This window comes from Melanotaenia boesemani, chromosome 15 (genome assembly GCF_017639745.1).
Source record: "Melanotaenia boesemani isolate fMelBoe1 chromosome 15, fMelBoe1.pri, whole genome shotgun sequence".
Classification (NCBI taxonomy): domain Eukaryota; kingdom Metazoa; phylum Chordata; class Actinopteri; order Atheriniformes; family Melanotaeniidae; genus Melanotaenia; species Melanotaenia boesemani.
In genome coordinates this window covers 26,793,322-26,820,502 of record NC_055696.1, presented here as the reverse complement: position 1 = coordinate 26,820,502, position 27,181 = coordinate 26,793,322, and the positions used below count along the sequence as shown (strand labels likewise).

Here is a 27,181-nt window from a genome sequence, read left to right as displayed (position 1 = left end):
AAAGCGAGTTTAGCCAATACCCTATGGTTCAATGATATAAAATGGCAACTAATGATGGCAACTGTGGGGAAACCAGGAATACTTGTTTTTAACAGAAACAACACAACACATGTGCCTAACACCCTAATTTATTTTAAAAATAAATTTCATTTATTTTTAAAAGCAGAATCAATGTTTACTTATTTATTTATTTATAGTATACAGATAATTTATAAAGAAGGAGGCTTTATTAAAGGAAACCCTCCTCTGAAAGACCTGCAGCGTTTTTGTTTGTTGCAGATGGTCAGAGTTTTTTCACTTTCAGTTCTGAGCATTCATCATGACTAACCTGCTTCAGCTCTGATCCGGCCTCTCTTTTCACTGCAGATCTTTTTGTCTCAGCGTGACCAAACTAGGATAAGTGCAGGTCCAATTATGAGTCAACACCTGCTCACAGAGGAGAGGAAAAGAGTTTGAGGTCTGCATCCAGTTTTGAAACCACAAATATTTTTCATAGGCTTCCTCTGATTCTGACCCTGCTCATTATATAAACAAGTTTCCAAAAGGAAAACAGAAAAAGTATTTAAAAGGAAACAATGCCCTGTGGTAGAGCTGTGAGTACTGGTAGGAACCCAGCAGATGGTTGTTTGTCTCTCACCGGTGTGGGGGTAAAGCTACAATCTGGTATACATACATGTGGCTTTAGTAGATTTGATAGGAGGAACACAGCTCGTCTTTAGAGGGTGAACGATGGTGACCCTTGTTCTCCCAGAGGAAGAGAGACTTCTTTTACAGTCTATTTTTACTTTACCCTGGAGGGCTGGTGCAGAGCTGGAAAAATAAACAGCAACAGAGCAGAAGGCTCATTTGATCTCCCAGTAGTTCACTTATGTTGAGCCATATATGTATTTTCTGTTGGCTTAATTTCTACATTCAGCTGAGATCAGTGTTAGTGATCCATTAAAGCTGCTGTTAGTTGCCCTCTTCTCCTTATCTGATCACTAATAACAACTGCACAGAATAAACTGAAAATCTAGTTTATTTCTGTCACAAATGTTTACAGAAAACAGGATGACTAGGAACTGACACAAAGAGCACAGAAAACATCAGTAAACAAATAAACAGATATACAATCCCATTTCCAAATAAGATGGGATGCTGTGTAAAATGTGCATAAAAGCAATGATTTTTAAATCTCATCAACCCATCTTTTATTCCCAGTAGAAGATAAACAACATATCAGATGATGAAATTGAGACATTTTACCTTTGATGGAAAATATAAGCTGATAGTGAATCTGATGGCAGCAACTTGTTTGTAAAAAGTTGGAACAGGAGCAACAAAAGGCTGAAAAGTAACTGGTACAAATTAAAATAAAGCTTGAGGAACATTTGACAATTAATTAGGTTAATTGGCAACATGACTGGGTATAAAAGGAGCATTTAAGAGAGGCAGAGTCTCTCAGATGGAAAGATGAATGCTTTGAAGATCCCACCAGCGACAGTGTAAAATATCATCAAAAGATTCAAATAATCAGGAGGAATCTCTGTGTGCATGGGACAAGACTGAATGCTGGCAATGTTCTGCATTAAAAGCAAACATGATTCTCTATTGGAAACCACTGCATTGACTCAGGAAGACTTCCAGAAATCACTACCTGTAAACACAGTTCACCCTGAAATCCACAAATGCAGGTTAAAGCTCGAAACAGTGCCGTCTTCTCTGGAGCAAAATAACAGTAGGAAATGACAAACAATGCTTCCACTGTGTCACTGTGCTCCCAACACACTGAAATCATAAATCCAACAGATGTTATAATAGCTGAACATAAACACATGTTGTCAGAAATCAATTTCCTTAAGGAATATTAAAATTTAGAGAGTAGATACCATGAACCCTCCTCTGATAATGCACTCTTTCCAGTTTGTACTCCAAACAGCTTTAAGGCCAAAATGTTACTTAAAATGTAACCCGACAGCATCTAATCTGATTTAAGGAATCCATTTTTTTTCAGTAACTAGTAAGAAAAGAGCAGAAGAGCTTTACAGTACATTTGTAAAATATTCACTTTTTCCACATTTTGTTATGTTACAGCGTTATTCCAAAATGGAATAAATTCATTTTTGTCCTCAAAATTCTACACTCAATACCCCATAATGACAATGTGAAAATTGTAAATTTATTAAAAATAAAACACTAAGAAACCGCATGTACATAAGTATTCACAGCCTTTGCCATGAAGCTCAGTAGTGAGCTCAGGTGCATCCTGTTTAACTGATCATCCTTCAGATGTTTCTACAGCTTAATTGGAGTCCACTTGTTGTAAATTCATTTGATTGAACATCATTTGGAAAGACACATACCTGTCTATATATATATATATATAAGGTTCCACACTTGACAGTGCGTGGTAAAGCACAAACCACGCATGAAGTTAAAGGACTTGTCTGTAGACCTCTGAGACAGGATTGTCTCAGGGCACATACCCGGGGAAGGGTGTAGAAAAATATCCGCTGCCTTGAAGGACACAGTGGCCTTCATCATCCGTAAATGGAAGAAGTTTGGAAACACCAGGACTCTTACTAGAGCTGGCCGGCTGCCTAAACTGAGCAATTGGGGGAGATGGGCCCTAGTCAGGGAGGTGACCAAGAACCTTTTGGTCCCATTGTCAGAGCTACAGCATTCCTCTGTGGAGAGTTTGCCAAAATGTACCTGAAAGACTCTCAGACCATGAGAAACAAAATTCTCTGGTCTGATGAGACAAAGATTGAACTCTTTGGCGTGAATGTTTGGAGGAAACAAGACACCCCTCATCACCCGGCTATTACCATCCCTACCTACAGTGAAGCATGGTGGTGACAGCATCATGCTGTGGTGATGTTATTCAGTGACAGGAACTGGGAGACTAGTCAGGATAGAGGGAAAGATGAATGCAGCAATGTACAGAGACTTCCGGGATGAAAACCTACTCCAGAGCGCTCTTGATCTCAGATATGGGCGATGGTTTATCTTTCAGCAGGACGACCCTAAACACACAGCCAAGATGTCAAAGAAGTGGCTTTAGGACAACTCTGTGTAGGACCTTGAGGGCCCAGCCAGAGTCCAGACTTTAATCCGACTGAACATCTCAGGAGAGATCTAAAAATGGCTGTGAGCTGATGATTCCCATCCAACCCGACGCTTCCCAGCTGCCTGGGTCTCTGGGCCGCCTAGAGACCCGGGTGAGCTTAAGAGGTGTTGCAAAGAGGAATGGGTGAAACTGTTCAAAGATAGGTGTGCCAAGCTTGTGGCATCAGATTAAAAAAGACTTGAGGCTGTAATTGCTGCCAAAGGTGCATCAACAAAGTATTGAGCAAAAGCTGTGAATACTTATGTACATGTGATTTCTTAGTGTTTTATTTTTAATAAATTTGCAAAAATAATTAAAAAAAAAACAACAAAAAAACTTTTTCACATTGTCATTATGAGCTATTGTGTGTAGAAGTTTGAGGACACAAATGAATGTATTCTATTTTGGAATAAAGTAGTAACATAACAAAATGTGGAAAAAGTGAAGCACTGTGAATACTTTCCAGATGCACTGTACTTTTAAATTTAGGCAACTGTGAGCCATAATTTTCACCCATGTAAACAGAGTCTAGACGGGTTCAGATTCCATCAGATAAAACCGATGTAGATTACTGTTGGAGTTTCCTGCAACTCTACTCAGCAAAAGCTAAATAACTTCAACAACAAAACAAATTTATTCTGTAAAACATGAGAAATGGCGTTTAAATGCCTCACAGAGCTCCAACAACCCCTTCAGTGAGATTTATTCCAGCATTGTGACTCAACACAAACACCTGAGGGGCTTGTTGACAGCAGCAGGGAGCTGGAAGATGCAACATAAACCAGTGAAGTCTTTTTTTATTAACATTCCTAACAAGCAACTGTGACACTAATTTCAATCTTGACAGTCATAAAGAGGCTTTTCCTGCTTTGACGTAAAACAGGATGGCTGGTGGACAACATCCTGTACCACCCTGGACAGTAAATTAGTTCCAGTAACTCCCTCCTGGGAGGAGGAATGGGTGGGGGCCTGAGTCACTGATCGTGAAAGTCTTTTATTTGACAGGTCAGATGAAGTTGCTTGTGTTCAACGGCACTTTTTTAGCCTCAATCCAGGACTGAAGTCAAAAGTTGAAGTCAAGAAAAGGGAACTCAAACATTAAATGGCTTTATATTTGATCAAACTGACAAAAAGCTGAAAAGCAGATTAACAATCCTGCAAGCTTAGGAGAGTTAAAGGTTTCATATTGTTTAATATCCTCGCATTTTTAGACTGACATCACTCTGAACATTACAGGTATCATAAACACAGATTATGGCAGAACAAATGTATGCTATCTATTAATTAAGTAATTATATATTCCACAAACTAATCTCTTTGCATTGACACAATTAATTTTACAGTCGTAATAAATGTGTGTAATTAGGACTTTAACTAGGTTTAATTAGGCGTTTAATTAGACCATGACCATGACCTGGCTAAGGGGCTCAAACAGAGAGAAAAAAAGTGCCTACATACATATTAACTAGCTGGGCACTTTAACGCATTATTATCGCAGTTTTTATTTATTTATTTATTTATCCTGGTGTATATAAGTTCTGAGGCAAGACAGCAAAGGTGAGACAATTTATGACTATGTTTTAAAAACGTGAAGCATAAATTGAGCCTTCTTTTGCCTCTATCGGTAAATACTGATCATAGTGAGATGAAGCTTACAGCTGTGGAATCTGTGAAATGTGAGCTTTCAGTAGAGGAGTCGTTGGTCCGTGTTCATGCCGTTGGGTGGACACGGGGAGACAATTTGTTGTTACATATTCTTTTTTACTTTTTGTACCTGGTCTTTTAATTGTTTGTTGTCTTAACTGTGTTTGGTGGTCATAGAAATGGTTTTACTGAGCTGTGGATACCACACATGTTTATAGTTTCATTTACAGATCTGACGTTGCACCCATGAAACTAGATGTTAACCCCTTAACTCCCGGTAGCGGAGGGTGCAGAGGTGAAGCTAACAGTCAAGCTAAGAATGGAAAGTTAGAGAATTTATAGGCCAGAAATCTGGATAATAAAGCACTGAAGGTGCATGGATGGAAGTTACTGTTCATACAGTGAATTTGTATCACCCTAAATTATCATAATTTAATGCAATTTCTTCATATAGTACTAGGCCTTCTTTGAAAGGAAAAGTGCATTTTGCTTGTAACAATGTAATTAATCAGGATTAAACGCTAGCTTCCTGTGAGACAAAGAATTGATTTAAAAATATTACTGCTGGTGAACAAGGCTCTGAATGGTTCTGATTCAGAATATAGATCTGATCTGCTGACTCTATATGAGCCACTTTTAAGATCATCTGCCAATTCTGGTCTAAAAACTCTTTTATTTGCCACCACTTTTAATTAAGATAAGGATTTTTTCTCTATTTTTATTAGTTTTTGAATCTATTCTTTTACATATGTACAACAACAGTGATGATGATTGCGATTACGGTGATGATGATGATGTGTTTCATACCCCATATGTATTCAGTTCTGTTTCTCTCTTTTTTAACTTGTTCTTTTTATATTTAATTTCTTTTTAGTTTGTTTTAATTCTACTATTTCAATGTACCTTTTAATATTTATTTTGCACAGCACTGTAATGCTTTTAATGTTTTATGTAAAGCACTTGCAGTAAGTTTTGTACATGAAATACGCTTTACAAATAAAGCTGTCTTGCTTAATGGTAAGTGACAGCCCTCAAGGTTGCTAGATTTGATGCAAGAAGTAAATAAATAGCTGCTAGATTTTTCAATTTTTATTCATGAAAGTCTAAGCACTGGTGCTCCCTTCCATCACATGAAGACAGCTCATGCCTAAAATGTTGACCTGATGCTCTAAAATCTGATTTTTATTTTAAATGTCCACCTTATGGCAGAGGAGCCAGATGAGGTGGCTCGGGCATCTGGTTAGGATGCCTCCTGGACGCCTCCCTGGTGAGGTGTTCCGGGCACGTCCCACCGGAAGGAGGCCCCGGGGCAGACCCAGGACACGCTGGACAGACTACATCTCTCGGCTGGCCTGGGAACGCCTCGGGATCCCTTCGGATGAGCTGGTGAATGTGGCCGGGGAGAGGGAAGTCTGGGTTTCCCTGCTTAGGCAGCTGCCCCCGCGACCCGACTCCGGATAAGCGGAAGAGAATGGAATGGACCTTATGGCAGCAGAAGAGAAGTCATGTTGATTTAATTACCATTTATGTTCCTTGTGTGCTGCATTGAACTATTATAGCTTGTACTATCACTCATATCAGTGGAATTCACCTATTTGTTGACTTTTTGAAAGCATCAAATTTCTAAAGTTACATAGTGGTAAGTTTAGAAATTTCCCACTTCATAAAGGTGCCCCAAATGCATCACTGTAGAGTGAAACTACAAGCATGACAAAAGTACCTGCATCACATCTCAGTTTGCATATTAGTGTGCAGTGTATTTGTGTGTGTAGGTTGGCTGAGTAATGACCGAAAGCAGCCTCCAACATGCTGAGCAGTGCACGGCTGCATCAGACCATATTATTGATAACGTCAGCAAATATCAAAATGGAAAGCTAGAAACACTTTGCATGTTCTCTGTGCCTTAATAGCTTCACAGTCAGAAAACATACACGTTGAGCTTTGAAATTGGTCATGGGTGTGCATGGATGTCTTAAACCAGTAACCTGCCAGTGTTATAACTCTACAGAACACTGCAAAAGGCCAATAAACACAGCAGCCCTAGACAAAGGATGCAATGTTAATGACAGGAAACATGGCTGATCTGAAACTAAACTCAACTAAAATTTCTTACCTGAAACTATTCTGTTACATGCATATGCAAATGACTATATACAGTCTACCTGTGTTAAAGGAGAAAACGTTTCCATATGGAGGCTGTGTAGCAACTATCATTCAAGTTCTTCTCTAACAACCACAGAACTATCTTCATTTAATTTGATTTTAAATTTAATTAAATTAATTTCAATTCATATTTATTTGTATAGCGCCAAATCACACCAAAGTCATCTCAAGACACTTTAAAGACATAATCATTTCAAGTCAATTCATTGTGATCCAATTAAAACAAATCCACATTAGTCCAGTTTAAAATAACTATGTTCATACAAGCCAAATTCATTAAAATGATAGCTTGGCTAAGAAAAACCAACAGGTTGCATTAAAAATTGTTTTTGATTCAATCCCTCATCCTGAGGGACAGGGCGGCAGGCAACAGTGGAAATAAAAAAGTCCCATTTAACAGGAAGGAAAAACCCTCGGGCACCCGGCTCAGGGAGGGCAGCCATCTGCCTCGACCGGTCGGAGGTGGAGAGGACAGGAAAGAGAGGTCAACAAGCAGCACAACTTTTAGCCAGCGAGACCGGGTGAGATAGAAGAAGAGAAATACAAGTTAATGACACCATTGATGTCATATATTTACACATTGAAAATGAGGAGCAGAGAGATGAAAATGGAAGGAAGTGCTCAGTGCATCATGGGATGTCCTTCAGTAGTCCAAGCCTATTAAAGGTAAAGAGGAGCGTGTCTGCCTCTCAAACCCAGCATGGGAGCTGGTTCCATGGCCTCCCATTCTACTCTTAAAACATACTCACTTTTATACTTTTACAACCACAACTTTAAGTAAATCTCAAATTTCAACACCTATTGTTTTCTTTCCAACAGGACATAAAAGCAAGACAAGGTCATTTTATTTAAAAGGCACATTTCCTACAAAAGGCCTACAGAAAAAGCATCTCAGTGTGCCTTACAGCAAACACAAATATAAACATTTAACAGTAAAAAAATAAAACAAAAAAGTAAATAAACATTTCAAGATTAAAATCAATACAAAAATAAAATAATTAAATTCAGATGCCAGGGTGGTTCATAACGTTCTAGCATGTCAGAGATATACTGTGGTGCTAGACCATGAAAGGACTTGTACACAAGCAAAGTCTATTCTCTGAGCAACAGGAACAACATATCAGATGATGAAACTAAGACATTTCATGGAAAATATGAGCTAATAGTGAATCTGATGTCAGCAACATATTTGTAAAAAGTTGGAACAGGAGCAACAAAAGGCTGGAAAAGTAACTGGTACAAATCAAAAACAACTGGAGGAGCATTTGACAAATTAGGTTAACTGGCAACAGGTCAGTAACATGACTGGGTATAAAAGGAGCATTTCAGAGAGGCAGAGTCTCTCAGATGGAAAGATGGACAGAAGTTCACCAATCTGAGACAAACAGTTTCAGTAAAATCAATATAAAATTGTGAGAAAGTTGAAGATTCCACTATCTACAGTGTATAATAACATCAAAAGATTCAGAAAATCTGAAGAAATCTCTGTGTGTGTGGGACAAGGCCAAAGGTCAAAACTGGATGCTGGGATCTCGGGGCCCTCAGGCAGCACTGCATTGCCGTTTCTGTGGTGGTCTGTCTCACTTCTGGTCTCTGTGGTGGCTGCTGGTTGCCCGGGGCTTGGGGACCTCTCAGTCTGCCTCTGATCCTTGAAGGGGGTATAGTTGCATTTACATGATCACTCAGCACAACTCACCCCTAATGCTTAGTACACACAACTAAGCACAGACACATAGACACATGCACACACACACACACACACACACATATATACTAGTTGCTCTTGTGTTCGTTGCTGTTCATGGTTTTTAGTTTATAGATGGTCTGTTGCATTCTTTTAGAAGCCTTTAAGATGTTTCCTGCTTCTTTCCAGGTGTAGGAGCTGTTTAGTTTCTCTGTTTAGCTTTGACTGCAGTTGTTGTGGTTTGTTTTCTCCCTTTTGTTTTTTGTTCTTCCTTTTCTATCTTTTTTCTTCCTTTTTCTCCTCTATTCACCTTTTTCCTTATGTTTCTCCGGTCCAAAAACACATTTTAAAATCATAATAAAGAATAACATTAAAAATTCAAGGGGAGCTCCATATCCTAAAGGCTCCCCTTGGCAGAATGAATTCATTCAGCACTACATGGCAGCCAGACCATCATTCTGCTGTCATGATGCTGGACAGAACAAGTTAATAATAAAAAAAAATAATAATAAAGAAAAAGAAAGTGCCTTAAAATAAACTAAAACCAAAAACAGTCTGTCATCTAGAAAACCTCCACCTGATATCCATTACATTTAACGTTGTGTAGATGTTATTAAACAGGTGATTAAACTGTCCCTTTATAAATGAATATTTTTCATTTTTTATTTAATATTTGACCTGGGTTGACAGATTAAGCACCAAGAATGTTTCTTAGATTTGTCACTTCCTGCATTCACTGTGTTACTTCTGTGTATTCTCTAATAAAACAATGAAAGTGGTGAAATGTTAGCTACACCCTGCTAACGTTAGCAAGCGCCATCAAATTTAGCAGGTGAGCACAAAAAGAAGTGTCCAGCAAACGCTAACCTTCAAGGAGCCTTCAGGGAACTTTCCTTGAAGGTTGTGCCATGCAACCTTTAAGAGATACTTGGGAAAATTTGGGGAATGTTCCATAAAGGTTCACTGAACGTTCCCACAAGGTTAGCTATGACGCTGGCTGAATCCTGCTCTGAGGCTGAGATGGAGAGGTTTTGTAATCTTCCACAAACATTTTGCCAAAGGTTATAATTTACATACTTTCTCTTTGTAGGCCAGTCTAACCTGCAAACACAATAGTGTTAAGCACACATTTCTGTAAAAATAATAATAAAAAAAAATCTTGTACTCATAGTGTTTAGAAAACTTGAAATTGAACAGTTTGCAAGTTAGACTAGGAGAAATTTTTAAAATTAAACATTTGTTTTCATGATTTATCACAGTTAAAGATCATGTTAAATCTGTGGATCCAAGTTCAGTCAGATAAAATGATATTTAACCTTTAGCAAATGTTTGTGGAACATGCCCACGTAAAGTTAGCTAACATTGCTGAAACTTCCAGCAAACGTTCACCTAACGTTTCATTGTTAGCTAGGTGTCTTACTGCTTACTTACAGGCTAATAAATTTCTATAACATGAATCCACCAGTTTAAAAAACAATGAGAAGGATGGAGACTTAAATGAGTATTTCGATAAAATAAAGAGACAAGCATTAAATTCACTTTATCATATGATAACCCATCCTTTCCTTATCATTCCCCTTCAATCCATTGCTGTTACGTGCTTTTAAAAAAAAGCACTTGTATGACGTTGTTAAGAGAAAGATGACAAGAGGGTGTGATATTAATATTTGATGTCACAGTTAGCCTGTTAGCTTATCATTAAAACTGGAAATATGGCGAGCCACTAGCCTGGCTATGATTTGTAAAACAAACTAAATCTACATATAAACACCTCTAAGGCTCACAAAAACTGACTGATATATTGATATCTTTTTGTGACAGATAGTTTTCCTGTAATTTTAGTCTTTGTTTTAATGCTTTTAGCTAGGGTAGGTGCTAAGCTAACTAGTTGAAGCACCATCTTTAGTGTAGGCAAAAAAAAGGTAAATCTTTGCCAAACTCTTGATAAAAAAGTACACTGCAATGAGTAAAATGTCACTAAAACAACGAGTTAAACTTGCAAACACAAGTGTTTCGTGCTAACATATTTCTGTAAAAAGAAAAAAAAAAAAAGCCAATACACAGACAGTGTTTAGAAAATGTCCTTCATTTGGTACAAATACAGACTTTGCAAAACTACATGACAGGGCGACATCATTTACATGTTAGATTTGTAGAAATTAATATTAAATATTTGTTTTAATGATTAATCACAGTCACAGAGATCATGTTAAAACTATGGATCCTAGTGTAACTAGCTAAGATACAACACCTCTGTAATATTTGGGCATTTAATAAAGAGCATATATATGATTTACAGAACATCACAGTTATTCATGTCAGAGCTTTGACCAGCAAAATAATCCAAAATAATGAGCAGGGGGAACACCAATGACCTGGTATCACATGGAAATTATGCCTTAATATTGTCCTGCTACATCATTACCTATATAAATTATATTGACATAACTTCTGTATAGAATTCTAACATTATTATTATTCAGCTCTTAGTGTTAACCGCCAAAAAGCAGAATACAATCACACAAACACAATAAGTTTAAAGTGCAAACTATACAAAGGTTAAAGGGATGACTTAGATAAACACCTTCATCTAAAGTATACTTCATGAATTCACAGACTTTTGTAGTGTTCTTTATTTCTAGCCTGAAGGAAATTTTTATTTCACAACAGATATCCGTTTCAGTGTCATATGTCTTTCTGTCTCTGTCACTGATTTATTCTCTCTTTCAGTAATCCCTCTGTCAGACCTTAAAGGTTTATAGCCTACCACACTATTTCCTTGTTGAAATGCCAGATATGGGAAGACCATGGAGAAGATGTAGTTAACTTAGTTCTCCATGAAGACTGAAAACCATGGTAAAAAGTTAGCCTTGTTTTGGTCAAAGGGAACATATTCTTAGATCCTTGGACTGTATGGACCTTAGAGTTATTATGCACCATATCTTTTGTTCCCCAGTTCTATTTTAATGTTCTCTCCAATGTTCTTAGGTTTAACTACTTCTACAATATAAGGATTGTACTAACATGTTGAAATCTACGGATGCTAGAATTGTAGAACCTAGAAATATAAGAGCTTGGGAGTGTAGGAACATTAATAGCACCCTATGCTGCCTTCATGTGGAGTCATGTTTACTGTTTTAATGAAAAAAGTCCAGATGCATGTCGTCTACCTGTGATATTGTGAGAGCTCTGAGTTCATGAACAGTATACTAGACTTCTATAATCACAAGCTTGGGGATTACATGCTTAGACAAAAGTAAATACAAACCAGTCTAAAGGTAACCAAAATTGCCAGATAGCATCTCTAAAGCTAACTACTCAATATTTCTTTGGTTTCTTACTCATTAACTGAAAGTTGCAGTAACAACAACCTGCTCTTACACTTTGGATTAAACGTGGCATACTGTATGTTATAACAAAGTGAGCTTAGAGGTGTTGGTAGGCAGGCTTTGTTTCTTTGTGCAGAACCAGCTCTTACTGTCTATTTTCTGTCCTTATGATAAACTTTAACTGGTTCTTTTAGTTTCAAAAGCTGCCATTTAAACTGCTCATAATAATATTAGGCTTCCTGTAAACAAACAGTATAGAAGGCAGATGAGAGACAGGTATCTGGAAGCCAGGAGCAGCCATGGCTGAAATTATTTGTTATAAGCCCATTTTCTCAGGATCACAAGTTAATTATTCTATTATCGCAAATTCATTTGGTTTAATTTTTAGGCGCTAAAGCAACACTACATCAGTTTCTGACCTTAAAGGTACAGTGTGTGAAAATTACTGGCATCTAGTGGTAAGGATGGGCATAGTAATGACTTCAAATACCAAGCACCAAGCACAGTGAATTTACGGTGGTCGTCAGTGGCCAAAATTCTTTTACTCTTTAAATGTTTTCATCTTTTTTTTCCAAGCATAGCTGCTTCTGTGGGCATCACATGTTCCCATCAACTGAAAAGGAGCCTAAAACTATTAAAACAGGTTAAAGTATTCAGTCTGTTCTGTTGCTACTGTCCTGTGAGTGGGTTTTAGTGTGGATTCTTCATTTTACATTCAGTAAAACTGGTGTGAGGCAAGTGGCTTGGTAGGAAATCCAAGATTTAACACTGCAGCTTTAGACATAAAGGTGTGCTCAGACGCATGTTTCACGTTGCGTCATTCAACACACTCTGCTCTGTTTATGTGAATTAAATCATCCAAAGTGCAGTCTGTAAAGCTGTAGGCTCGCTGGTAGCAGAGTATTGTTTTATTTCCTCTCTTGTTAGGTCACAAAGCCTGTCACATTCTGTCTGAGCACACCAGAAAGGGTTTAGAGCAGCAGACCCTTAAACAGTCACAAGATGCTCCAAAAAAGTCTTTCCAGAAAGTCCAAACTCCTCTCAGAAGCTGCTTCTTATATGAGTTCACACGTTTTTCTTCTTCACACCTGCTGCTTCATGTCGGAGATATCAGTGTACGGGCTTGTATGGTTTTTCTTCATATTGGTAAGCCAAAAATCAAGGCTTCATACAGAAATCTCCAAGTGGAACCAGTCTACACTTTCACATTTCAACAGTCTCATCTAGACAAGTGCAAGTGATGCATTCACACCCTTGCATGTGCAAGGTTCGTTCACACTATGCGTTAAAGCTTCTGTTGTGTTTTCGCTTCCTTAAACGGCAGCATTTAATCAGCAGCCCCAACAGGATCATCGCAACTAACAGTGTCACCACAACACCTACAACGTAGTTTGAGACATCCGGCCGATGGCACATTTCCGGGGTCACCTTCTTGATGTTGACCGGCTCTGAATTTTTCTCATGAAAGCAGGTGGCTGTAGCGATGTCGGGGACGACCACCGCTGACTGGTGCACCAGGCGGAAGATGCTGAGGTTGTCACAGCAGCTCAGAGGGTTGGAGCCCATGTAGAGAGTCTTCAGATGGCGCTCCAGGGCGAGGATGGTGTGGTGGTCTAGAGTGACAAGGTTGTTGTTCTGCAGGTTTAAGGACTCAATAGAAGACTCTTTGTTCCACATTAGTAAGGAGTTGAGCTGGTTGGTGGACAGGTCAACGTGTTTGAGACACTTCAGTGACGACAAGTCTGTGTTTAGGGAGGAAATGTTGTTTTCCCTTAAAAGGAGGTGAACCAGAGAATTTTCAAGACCAGAAAGGGAGTCTTTGTGCAAGTTCAAGCCCGGGTTCAGGGAAAGGTCCAGTAACTTCAGAGGGGTGTCCACAAACGCATTCCCAGGCAGAGTCCTCAAATGGTTTTCAGAAAGGTAGAGGAAATGCAGGTTGTGTACAGAGGAAAAGGAAACACAATCAGTAGGAACCTGGTGGTTGTGGTCTTTTAGCTTTGGCTCAGAGGGACAGATCTGCAGGTTGTTCTGCTCAAGATGGAGGTGTCTGATGCTCGGCAGTCTTTGAAATATTTGATGGTCTAGAACTGTGAGCTTATTTCCTTGTAGGAAGAGCTTTTTCAGCGACCGCAGAGTGTTTTCCCCAAAAGTTAGACTCTGCAGTGAATTATAGCTGAGATTGATAACCCTCACCTTATTTAAAGGGGTCATGTGACTGACAGAAAACGAATGGATGCAGTTATTACTCACATTCAGGACCTCTAGTAAGGGTGTGGAAAAGAAAAAACTCTCTGGTATACCTTTGAGTTGGTTATAACTCATGTCCAGGTATTTCAAACAACACAACTTTAAGATTGACTGCTTTTCTTGATTTCTCGTTACGTTTGTGGTCTGAAGTTGGTTTCGTGAAACGTTCAGATATTCAAGCTCGTTCTTTTCTGGAAGATCAGGGAAGTAAAGCATTTTGTTTTCACTCAGATCAAGAGAGAGAAGTTTGAAGAGAATGTCTGACGAGTCGCTCTGAAACGTCTCCAAGCTGTTCTTGCTGAGATTGAACAATTTCAGGTTGTAAAGATCAAAGTCATTGATGCATGTGATTGAATTCTTGGACAAGTCGAGTTCAGTCAGATGGTGTAAAGAGTCAAAAGCTCCATCTTCAATCTCCAGGATGACGTTGTTGTGGAGGCTGATTTTCTTTAAGGACAAGGATCCTCTGAACATGTTGTGTGATATTTTTGTGATGCTGTTGCTGTTCAGGGAAAGGTTTGCCAGTGATGGCGAATCGGTCAGGAAATAGTCTGACATCCCCGTGTACAGCCCATTGCTTGAAAGATCCAATGACTCCACAGCTTTTAGAGATCCAATGTTTGTTTTGGAATGTGCAAAAACATTGAGATGGTTCCTGGACAGATCCAGGACTCTCAGATCTGTCATGTTTTCAAACAGTCTGGGCTGGATGAAATGGATCTTGTTAGAATGAAGATTGAGGCGATGAAAGCCAGTGTGGAAGCCTAGAGTTTCCCGGGTGAGGTTTTGAACCTGGTTGCGTGAAAGGTCCAGCATTTGGACATCGGGAGGAAGATTGACCGGTGCACTTCTGAGGCTCTGATCGCTGCACAGCACATCCTTCTGGACCTGTGAACAAAGACAAACACACAAGTCTGATTATATCAGCATGCAGCCAGATTTCCTGACCATGACACAACGCAGAACCTGGAGGGTCAGTTTATGAGACAACATATCTATGGTATGTTCTGGCCGCATAACAGTCCTCTGAGGTTTGCACCAGTCAGCTTTCCAATGGTAAAAAAAGAAAATCTATCTATGATTGTTTCTCTTCAACTGAAAATAAGAAAAGTTATGAAGCAAAGATTAAGTATACTTCACACTCTTCCTAGTTGCCACTTTACCTACCCACCACTTCAAACAAATTCAAGTATTATAAGTAAGTTATAAAGAGTAGTTTTTAATAGAAACCATATGGCTGTGAGCGTCTTGTATCCAAAAGCAGCTCATAAAACTGTCTCCTTCTCCGTTTCTCCCCTAGGCAGATCAGCATATTTGTGGTTTTGTGAAAGAGGGCATTTGTTATTGCTCACAAGCTGGCTATATACAAACACAATGATCTATTCACTGGTGAGTAAAACATCACTGTTTTATTATCAGACACTGAGAAACGAATCACAAATGTTCATAAAAGAGCATCACTGAAAGCCTGATCTTTTCTCTTTGACTTCCATGTGTTATCTGCGACATTTCCTCTGCCTACAGTCATGTAAACTACCTGTATCTAAATCACTGTCTGCGAAACATGTGATTCATATTTATATCACATTTAGTCATATTTCCGCTGTAAAACAAGAAATCAAAACAAGATAAAAGAGTAAAGAGTTGACGTCAACACTTTTCTCCTTCATCTGAATTCAGGTTTAAAAACATAGGCTGGAAATCCACCCACAGTTTCAGTCTTCATGCAAAACTATTTAACAAAATATATTTTTAGAAAAAAATTTTACGCCTTAGTGGTCTGAAGGAAAACTGAAACTAGATCTGACTTTTTGAGCCAATATGGTAGTGATTTGTCAGTTTTAAGGTAACCTGTAACTTCAACTGTATTTACACACTGAACATCATTCTCCACTGAAGAAGACTTGAAAAAATTATTGAAACTATAAACTAATTTGGAAAATATTTATTAAGGTAAATAACTGAGTAAGTGGCATCATTTATCGCCCCTTGTTGGGCATTAAAAACAATACACGTTGGCTTTAGTTCTCTGGCCTGAAGGCTTCGTCTAAATTGTTCCATACCTGGCTGTAATTCATAGTAACTCTCTTCTCACTCTGAAAACCTCTAGTTTAGTAGAAGCATGACAATAAACTCTGAAAGAAGACCTGCTCCATCTCTCCAAGTCAAGGCCTCATTTAAAACCTACAGAAGCAGCACCAACAAAATAAAAATATTTTAAAATACTGGACAAATTCTGCAAATAATGATCCCTAAATCTTATGTCTTGGACATTGTAGGCATGAATCTTGACATTCGTGAAGTTGGACCTTTGTTTTAGTTATTGGCTTGTTTTGTGGCTCAGCTGGAAGTAGCAGTAGAAAACAGGATAGGAGGAAGAGGGAGACGGGAAATGACAGAGGTCACCAGACTGGACACAAACCAGGGATTATGAAGGTCATGCTGACCTCTAAAGCACAGCCAGGTCTCCTGGACCTTTTGTGGCATGTTATTTTCCATATTTCTCCCCCCTCATATCCTGTCCACCTCCATTCCTCCCTGCTGCTGTCAGTTCTCTCATAAAGACATAAAATGTCTCAAAATGCTCTTAAAAAGGATTTGAACGTAGAGAAAACTTGTTTTATTATGTTGAGTTTGATGGTGTGCTCTGTAAAAAGTTTTAAGACAAAGATGTTTTTTTTCTTTAACCCATTTTTTCCGTTTCATTCATCCAAAAAACCCCCAACAAGCTGATCCACTAAAAGCCATGTTACATGATCACTGCTCCACATCAATGAGCAGCACTGTTGCACTGGTACCACGCTCCTTCATTAACACAAACACACACACTATTGTTTATTTGGACCGATTCCCACATTCATCAACCAGCCAGCAAGCATATATCAATCCACTGCTAAATATAGTCCTGAACTACAAAAACAAAACAAAACAAAAAAAAACTCCTTCCTTGTATGTAAAAATTAATCCAACAAGCAACAAGAAACAATCAAGTTTTTTTTCTTTTTTTAAAAAAAAATAAGTTATGATTAAAATACATTCAAATATGGACATATAGACGCGGCATGAAGCTAATTTAGATCATTTTATGTGACTTGTGGCAAATAATACCCCTGATTTAAATAAAATATTTTGTATTTTAGCCGTTTCTGTACATTACAGACATTAAGACATCGTCACACTAAGAACCTGCTTGAATTTTCTCTGGTTAGCAGCAGTTTCCAGCACAGATTTTTTTTCATCTAATTCACAAACATGATGCAGCCTCCACACGAACCTTTTCATGCATTAATTATGAAATAACAGCGCCATGTTTTATTTTTTCAAATACAGTATTTTACTACTGCAGACATGTACATAAATACTTTTTATTCATAATAGATTTATCTATTCTAATCGATTTATTTCTAAAAAATATTTCTAAAATAATATGTCATATTTCATGATATACCTGTATTTTATTTTCCCAAGGCACATTTGATCATTACAGTGTATGCATACATTGAATTATATATTTATTTTTTCTACAGTGAGTGGCAGTGTATTGGATGACTCACTATTGACTGAAGTGGTAATTAAAAAATATACCATCCTCCCCCGTGAATATACCAGAAATCTGCTTTTAAACAGGTGTACATTGTAGTGACCGCTATACACGAAAGGGTTAACGTGCACAGAATTTAGCAGAGGAACTTCAGTTCATGTTTGGTTATATAGAGAAACACTAATGACCACATTAAACAAAAGTGACACACTTCTACTTTCAGTGTGGGGCTATGTTTAGAACAGATTACTTGAAACAGAATCAGACCAGTTCTCTTGTTGATGCTCTTCTCTTTAATTCATAATTCATCCTCCGTGCATTTTATTCTTGGATCTTAGTGATCACATCTAAACATCTAAAAGCTCCTTTTTCCTAGGAAAACAATTATCCTCAGGAACTGATGAGGCAAACTGCTTTTACGTCACAATCCAGATGTTTTAACACGCCACACCTCGATAACACTTAGAAAACACTGATTCACCTGCCTGGCAACTGACTCTTGCCAAATAACATAAATTTAAAAAAAAGCCTGTTTGTTCAGTTTTAAACTTAGTGGCTTTGAAATTATTCCAAGCACCTGATGATCTGCATCCCAGTTGCTGTGGGCAACCCATTAAAATAACCAAGCACAGGGGAAAAAAAAATCTGTATTTAATAAAGAAAATCTGCTATAAGTCTGAGTCATGTTAACCAGGCTTTATACTTACAATCTGGCATTGAGAGAGATGTCCAGGAGGATATGCAGATGACGGCGCGCAGCTGACCAACAGCAGGAACAGCAGCTGGAAGGCCGCCATGGTGCTGCAGCACAGAGAGTCACACACACATATGAATGGAGGAAGCATGCTGTTGGTGATGCAGTTTAAAAAGGGAAGGAAGTGGGCCTTACATGCTGTGTGACATGCTGACCTTTGACGATGCTATTTATGCCATGAAATACAGAAGGGGGTTTCTTTAATCTTCATTTTGCTGTGTCACTTCTCTCTTACACTGTACTGCAAACTTTATTCAGCAGAACTGTTACAGAGACGGATGACTAATCAATCAAAGGCTTAAATTAGAATATTTTACTATTGGTTATTGTTTGGAAGCAGAACAAAAAGAGGTTGTTTTGTCAGACATCAGTGAGTCATTATTTTTGAGACATAGACTCTTTACCTCATTGTTTCCGGATAGGTTCTTCAGAGCACAACAAAACATCAAGTCACATTTGCAGAGCAGACAATGTGGGAGTGATTAGCATCAAGTGGTAAGTACCCGACAAGCTTGTGGAAAGTTCAGTATCTGAAGAGGTTTTCTGTGTCTGAAAAGTTAAACATGCCGTTTTCCTGATTCTGTTGGGCAGCTAATTTAATTAAAGCCGTCATGTGCTTTGAAAGGAAGAGAAGCGCAGAAACATCCCAGATTTACTGCGACACAAACGCTCTTCTCTGTTAAAATGTTTACAACCTGACGATACAGCAGTAAGAAACGGTGTTATGTGCACTCTTAGCTGAGCTTTTCTGACTTTTCTTTACATTTACATAATAGAAATAAGTTTAGAAACTTGGGACCATTAAAAAAAAACCATTTCCCTCAAAACGTCTCACATGGTTTCACTTACAAACATGTTTAAGACCCACAAGAGGTTCAGAGATCCAATATTTCACTGAACATTGGAGAAAAGAAGAGAAATGTAATAAAGTCTTGAGTGTAAATGTTCCAGTGTGTCTTCAACTGATGACCCCTCAGAGTCAACTGGTGACTTTTTGAAGGGGCCCGGCTCTCAGACTGGTAACCACAGCACTAAACCACACAGCTGCACATGAAGAGTACCAAGATCTTCATCTGCGTTCACAGCTTCACAGTGTGAGTGGGAGAATTCTCTTCCATAACTGGTGAAATTCTCCTGACAAGAAGTTCGTCATGGATTGATCTGCTTCTGTTTTTATTATTATTTCATAAGTGCTTGATAAATTAACTCCGATGGAACAAAAGTTGTTTGCAGGATTATTCACTGGTTAAATTTGAATCTCTCTCTCTCTCTCTCTCTCTCTCTCTCTCTCTCTCTCTCTCTATATATATATATATATATATATATATATATATATATATATGGGGTGTGTATATGTATATGTATATGGGGTGTGCAGTGTTGAATGACTTGTTAATCATTACTATGTTGGAAACAGTGAGAGATGCCTTCACTGGTGTCCTGAAATAATAAATACACCTGAAGCTGCCAGAAAAAGTACATGGTTAGCCTCTGAGATATACCAAGGAAGAAGTAGAAAGTGACATTAAAAGAAAAAAACCGAAAAGCAAAACGTTAAGTTCTACCTCAGTTTAGTATAGCTGTACTAAATGAAGTGCTGCAGAGGAAGACTGTACAGTGTAAACTCATTTTCTAGTACACATTGATCATCTTGTGATTAAGAAAACAAAGTTTTCATGGTAAAAAGTTGCAGAAGGTGATTTTCAAGAAACAAAAAAGGCAGATTTTTTCAGATAATGAGATAAATAAACTTAATATCACCTGAAAACAAGCTGCATAATCTCAGGATACCAGAAAAAATAAATTCATGATCTCCAGATAACAGCATCAAAATAAATACTTGCATGGCCGCTCTCAGCTTTCATAGTGGCTGAAAGCTCTGCTGTAAACTAAGAAGTGGACTTGAACTCATTTCTGAGGGTAACTGAAGAGCTCCAGTGTTTAACCTCTCTGTCTTTCCATAAAAGAACTGGCCCTCCGGTTTAACTCGGAGCTCTAAAATCTTCATTTTGAATGCGACTGAAGCAGTCAGATGAATTTAGTGAAGTAAAAAGTTATCAGCCTCTGAGATATACTAAACAAGAAGTATAAAGTGGTGTTAAAGCCAAAAGTCAAAAGTTAAAAGGTGTATTCCACCGCTGGCGTGACTTTACTGTGTTAACATGCAACAGATTTTTATTTAGGTGTAACCCTACAGATCTAAAAATATTATGGGTTTTTTTAAGGTTCTGCTAAATAAAGGGATATTTTCAATTTGATGTCAGAGATCTTATTTATATACTTTCCAGTGAACATAAAAAACCGTCACAGCCTCCCACTTGTTGATATTCTCGTTTTAAGTTAGACATTTTCCCCTTTTTTTCAGACGTATTTACATAGACTAAGTAACAGTTTATAGTAGCGTAAGCAAACAGATATACCATCTGAAGTACTTCTCAGTATGTAAACTCTTAAATATACATAAGTTTGTCTTGCACAAAATTTTTTCACATCATTATGTGAAATTATTTAGTTTCTTCCCTCCAGCTTGTAACCTTGAACCCAAACTCCATCCAGCAGCTTCTAACAGTTCAGGCCAAAAACCTTCAGATCAACAAAACCAGCAGAATTTTACAGATTTTCTACGAAGCTGTGCATTTACCCGACTTTCAGCTGATGACTAATCTTCGCGGCACCTCCTGACCATGTTGATTTCACATCCTCACCCTCCCACTCACTGATCGATAGCGGCACCACAAGCGAGAGGCTCCTCTCAGCTGACTCCTGCTTCCACATCGCACAACTCCGGCTTCTGTCCAGCCATCACGTCCTGTGAAAACATCCTGCATCGCTCGCCCTCTTCCCCCCTCCCACTGCTGGTGGGGAAACACCATATAAGGGGGTTGGGAAGTCAAGTTTTTATGCTGCACTACAAGGAGACACAGTCCCCACGACTCCCAAAATACCATCCATTAATCCTAAAGCTGGATGAGTTAGTATGTTCTCACATACCAATCTCCACTTGGAATTTGGGGCATTTTACTTGTAATCAAATTCCAACTCTCCATATATTCCCATTCTTTCGAAGGGAACCTTTTATGGGAATGTTTTGATGCTTTGTGTCTCCACCCTGACAGAACAAAAAGTCAGCTGCAGCTACAGAAAGATTTACGAATGTTACTGTCTCCCAGAGGACCGTGGGCGTGTTGAAAATTCACACATCCTTTTCACGCCTGTGGGCCTATGTGGGGTTAGTTGTCTGGTTTTTCTCTGGTTCACCATACTGTAAACAAACATCCCTATCATTTTAATGAGTAAGATCACTTTATGAATAAGCTGATTAATCTAAAATGACTGTACGACTGTCTGCATGCCTCGCCAGGCTGGGAATGTGTAAATCTTATTTCTGCATCCCTAACAGCTACAGAGGTAAACATGAGCAAATCACCAAACCTTTAATGGTCTAAACAGAGTCAGACTTTTTACATTGTTGATCTGAGATACAGCCCTTTAAAAAAAAAAAAAAGATAGATAAAATAATATAGTAAACCCCATCAGCTTCCATGATACTACTTTATAAAGGATAGCAGCTTTGTTACTCAGTGATCAGGCCCACCTTCTAGTACTGGGTTGGACCCTTATTTCCTTCAGAACCGCTTTAATTCTTGGTGTGACAGATGGAACCAGGTGTTGGAAACATTCCTCAGAGGTTTTGCTCCATGTTGACACGACAGCCTCACACAGTTGCTGCAGGTTTGTCGGCTGCATCCATGATGAGAATCTCCCGTTCCACCACATCCCAAAGCTGCTCTACTGGACTGAGATCTGGAGACTGTGGAGGTCATTGGAGTCCAGTGAACTCCTCGTCATGTTCTAGAAAGCAGGTGGAGATGATCTGAGCTTTGTGACATGGTGCATTATCCTGCTGGAAGTAGCATCAGAAAATGTGGTTACACTGTGGTCATAAAGGATGGACATGGTCAGCAACAATACTCAGATAGGCTGTGGTGGTTAAATCAGGCCACGTTGGTACTAAGGGGCCCAAAGTGGGCCAAGAAAATATCCCCCACACCATTACACCAGCAGCATCCTGAAGAGTTGATCCAAGGCAGGATGGATCCATGTTTTCATGATGTTCCCACCAAATTCTGAGCCGAGCATCTGAATGTGGATGAAATGGAGACTCATCAGACCAGCAACGTTTCCCCATCTTCTGTTGTCCAGTGTTGGTGAGTCTGTGTGAATTGTGGCCTCAGTTTCCTGTTCTTAGCTGACAGGAGGCACCCGGTGTGGTCTTCTGCTGCTGTCGCCCATCTGCTTTAAGGTTGGCCGTGTTGTGTGTTCATAGATGCTGTTCTGCATATCTTGGTTGGAACCAGTGGTTATTTGACTTCATGTTGCCTTTCTATCATCTCCAACCAGTCTGCCCATTCTCCTCTGACCTCTGACATCAACAAGACATTCTGGTCCAGACAACTGCTGCTCACTGGATATTTTCTCTTCTTTAGACCATTCTCTGTAAACCCTAGAGATGGTTGTGTGTGAAAATCACATTTAAATCCTCTTTCTTCCTCAATCTGATGCTCAGTTTGAACTTCAGCAAATCGTTTCCATCATGTCTACATGTCTAGATGCTGCCATGTGATTGGCTGGTTAAATATCTGCGTTAACAAGCAGTTGAACTGATGGACCTGATAAAATGGTGGGTGAGAATGTAAAGCTATTCTAAATGTTGTGTTCACAGATTTGGACAGTGAATAATATTGTGTCAATGTTTGGAAAGTTTATTGATGGGACCCAAATTCATCTTGAATCAGAACAATAAACGCAAGTCTAGAATCAGACGGATAAAGTTGTGTCTTCAGCCATAAGAACAACAGTTTGGTGTTAACTGAAGTGACAGAACGCAGCTAGAGTCCACACAAGAACGTTTCCAGGATGTTAAAAAGCTGAAAAAGCCAAATCTGGCAACGTCATGTAAAGTACAGCAGCTTCTTCCAGGCTCCAGTAAAGTCCCTGTAAAGTCCAGATCCACCATTTACATATTCAAATCAATCTATTTTGTGTTTTTTGTAACCCAGCCTCATGCTGTCATGCTCACCTCCTAATGTATTATTTTTTTTTACTCTCTCTAACTGCGTTTTTACTTTTAATGACTTTTATTTCACTAAATAAGCTTTAGATCTGAATTCATTCTGTTTGTAACTTGTCTCTTTTATTCAGTCCTTCAGTTTTTTGCTGACTTGACTGAAACAATGAGCTGAAACAAGTTAAAATACAACTAGATTTGTTCTTGAAGAAAAGATTAATTATCAATGTATAGTTAAACTGTTACTGTTTTACGTTTAGTTTATTTTTAGATATGTTAAAAGCTTTAGAAATAAGAGGAATAAATAAGTCTGGTCTTCTTTTCAGGAGCAGCTTCTTGTGTGCAGACTTTATTTATTTGTCTGATGTGGCCTTTTCGCTCCAGCACTCAACGTTATTCTTTGGGAATGTGTGAGTTCTTCACCTGGTTTTAGAAGCTTTAGGAATGACTTGTATGTGGACCACAGACAACGTTAATATAGTATAAAACATGAACTAATACTCTGCAGTTGAATCTGAAATTATTCACCATCTATTTTAAGATGACTGCCAGATGTCTTTATACAACATACACTTTGTTAGCTCCTTAACGCATGAATTTATTCACAATGATATAACAAAAATAAATAAATTAATTAACAATACTACGGGGAAAAAACAAAAAGAGTGGAATAAAATAAAAACAAATATTTAATATAATGATAATAATTAATAATGATGAATGATATGAAATAAATTTATAAATGTGAAAAATCAAAACAAATAAATAAAATAATTTACTGGACGAGTTGTTATGCAGGAATTAATACGCTCTGCCCACAGTCAGGTAAGAGAAATCCACCCAAATGGTTCATTTGTATTATTTTTCTTAATAAGTAATTCATATTATGTTAAACTTAATTCTTCATCTTTATATTTTTACAGGGAGAAGACCAAAAAAAACAAACAAAAACAAAATAAAGATACGTGTGGATGCAGAGAGCGGCCATGCTTGGAAAAAACAGAATAAATTAGGTTGTTTCCATCACATAATACGGAATATTTTCTCAAGCTGACGGAATATTTTCTCGTCATTTCAAGACAACATTTTATCTTTATTAATATTGCAGTTTTGAAAACGACAATAAATAAGTAGAAGTCATTCAGGCTTCAGCTCAGCAGGAAGAGCAGCCGCCCGCCAACCAGAAGGTCGGTGGATCGATTCCCGGCTTCCACTGACTACATGTCAAAATGTTCCTGGGCAAAACACGTAACCACACGTTGCCTCCTGATGTGGGTGAATGTGATATGTAGAATGAAGTGCTTTGAGGGGTTGAACTGACTGGAAAAGTGCTGTATAAGTCCATTTACTATTTAACTTACCGTCACAGATTCATCCCAAACGAACAAAAAAACACGAGAAGCGCTTATTTTCTAAAGCGCAGTGATCGCCTCATGCTAACTAGTTACAGTAGGCGGTTCTCTGTAGAAAAGAAATGTAGATTTCTTGAGAAAATTAGATGAATTAACTTATTACCTGAAAAGTGGCTGCGTAATCATAGGATACCAGAAGAATTCGCTCCTGATCTCCAGATAACATCATCACAGCCACTTATTTCATTCATGTAATTTGGCTGAAAAAGGTTATTTGTTTATTATTGTACATATTATATTTGTACATAATATGTATATACTGGTATATATACATATTATATTTGTACATAATATGTATATATTGGTATATATACATATGTATGTATTTTACTCAGTCTCCCTGTTATTACCCCTCTGGAAAGCTAAGATTCCTGACATGTGAATGATGTGTACCCTCCAGGTTTCACTCTGGTACACTGATTTCAGATCAGTTGCAAATGCAAAAGTATATGCAATGTAGCTTTAAAGATACGGTACTCCAGCAGCAAGAAAGACATCAGCAAGGGTCCAGTCCAGTGAAATAGTCGGTCCACAGCAAGTCTTGTATCCATAAAACATGTTTTAGGTGTAAATTGCAGGATTTTAAAGGGTTAATGTGACTTATTTGCTCATTACATAATGAAAAGTTGTTAAAAAGCAACTGTTGTCCTGATGGAAAATTGCACGTTGCCTTTCTTTGTATGCATCAGGGTGCATGTGGTCGTGGGATTGGGGGGGCTTGACATTATTTTTGACGATGAAAAGGGGCCCTGCAGAAAGAGTTTGGAATCATCACGGCTTCCTGAGATGTTGGTATCGTGTGTTTAAATATATTTAGTGATCAAAAGCAGACCATCATAATTTTGTTCTGATCTTTATAATTTAACAAAAGTAAATGTGATGTTGGTGCAGTACTGTCATGTTCTCATAATCCATTTCCACACATTTCCTCCATTTACAGAATAATTCAACCACATTCTCTGTTTCTACAGAGAAGAGGGTAGAAAAGGAGGAAAACCATCACAATGCATGTCAGGAAAGATCCAGAAAACTGACACAAAGCTAAATAAAATAAAGCAATACGATGATCAAACTCTGGAATCTGACTCCAGTTTCTTGCTTATAAAGTTGTTAGGATATTTGTTTTCATACGTAGTTTGTGTAAAGTTTGAAAAATTACGTTTAGACTCTTCTACACGTTTATTTAGATGGGTTGTTTCACAATGATCGGTCATTAAACCCCTCAAAAGATTTCCTTTTGTAATACTTTTACATTTAAAATCAGATTTATTGTAACTTGTTAAATATTTTAAATGTTTCTGAAATAAATGATCAAATAAAAAAAAAAAGAAAATCTGTTTTTCCACTTTTTGACCAGTATTGTACAGTATTGCCTTCATGCAGCGAAGCCTTTTTTCCTTCTAACTATCATGATGCGATAGATGATTAGAAAAAGGTTTTACAGCTCTAGAAATAAAAACAACACAGATCTGGTCAGTACTGGTCTGGGTCAATATAGAGCATTAAAGCAGACGAGAAGTCAGCAGTTCATTAGTATCACACAGTTTTATGTCCGTGTTTTATAGAGAAATATCACTTGCATGTCATTTTCAAGCAAAAACAGAAGGTTTTGATGTTTTTCCGTCAGATTTGTTGTGTGTGTCCTCGTTTGTCTTTGTGAAGCACAGCTTTGAATTAATGGTGCATTATCATGACACTGCTGCGTGTCTGAAACACGTCAGCATCTTTTTGAGTTCGCCATCCTCTCCAGCTGATCTGGAGGCAGATGTCCACAGAGGAAGACAGTGATAAGCTCCAGAAAAAGCAGCAGGTGGATCTTCAGTCAAGATTTTTAACCTGCTCTGAGGCTTCTTTCCGTTCAGATTAAAGTGTAATCCCCATAATGAAGATTTTAACCTGATGGTGCTGGAGTAAATGTACTTAGCTCCTTTCTTCTACTGCTGACATGAATAGGTAAACATTTGCCAAACAAGCAAAGGTAATGTATATAATGTAAACAGCTGATAAGAATGAGCCTTACCTGGTGTGTGTTCTTCTGGATGTCACACAGACCATGTTGTAGCTTTGGTTTCATATTCACCATCCTTTTATTCTTCACCATCTTTTATTTGGAGAGTGTCATGTGTTTACCTCCAAACCACTTATCTGCATCATGTTACAAATAAAGCACACCTTTATTTCCCGGGGTTTCCAGACTTTTTGTTTCCATTTCCCTGCAGCTTATCGTCACCGCCAGTTTTGTTTCTCCCAC

General features: G+C 38.2%; 1 protein-coding gene across 2 annotated transcripts; it reads right to left on the bottom strand.

Moving 5' to 3' along the window:
• Positions 1-11,068: 11,068 nt before the first annotated feature.
• Positions 11,069-27,181, bottom strand: lrrc32 (leucine rich repeat containing 32). 2 transcript variants are annotated; one of them, XM_042008782.1, is made up of 3 exons: positions 26,951-27,181; positions 18,404-18,497; positions 11,069-15,043 (listed from the first exon to the last, which is right to left on the bottom strand). In XM_042008782.1, the coding sequence occupies exons 1-3, from the start codon at positions 26,983-26,985 to the stop codon at positions 13,187-13,189; spliced, it is 1,986 nt and encodes a 661-aa protein (XP_041864716.1). In that variant the 5' UTR covers positions 26,986-27,181; the 3' UTR covers positions 11,069-13,186. The 2 variants fall into 2 exon arrangements, with proteins under 2 accessions (XP_041864716.1, XP_041864715.1); XM_042008781.1 differs by lacking the exon at positions 26,951-27,181 and adding an exon at positions 21,092-21,265.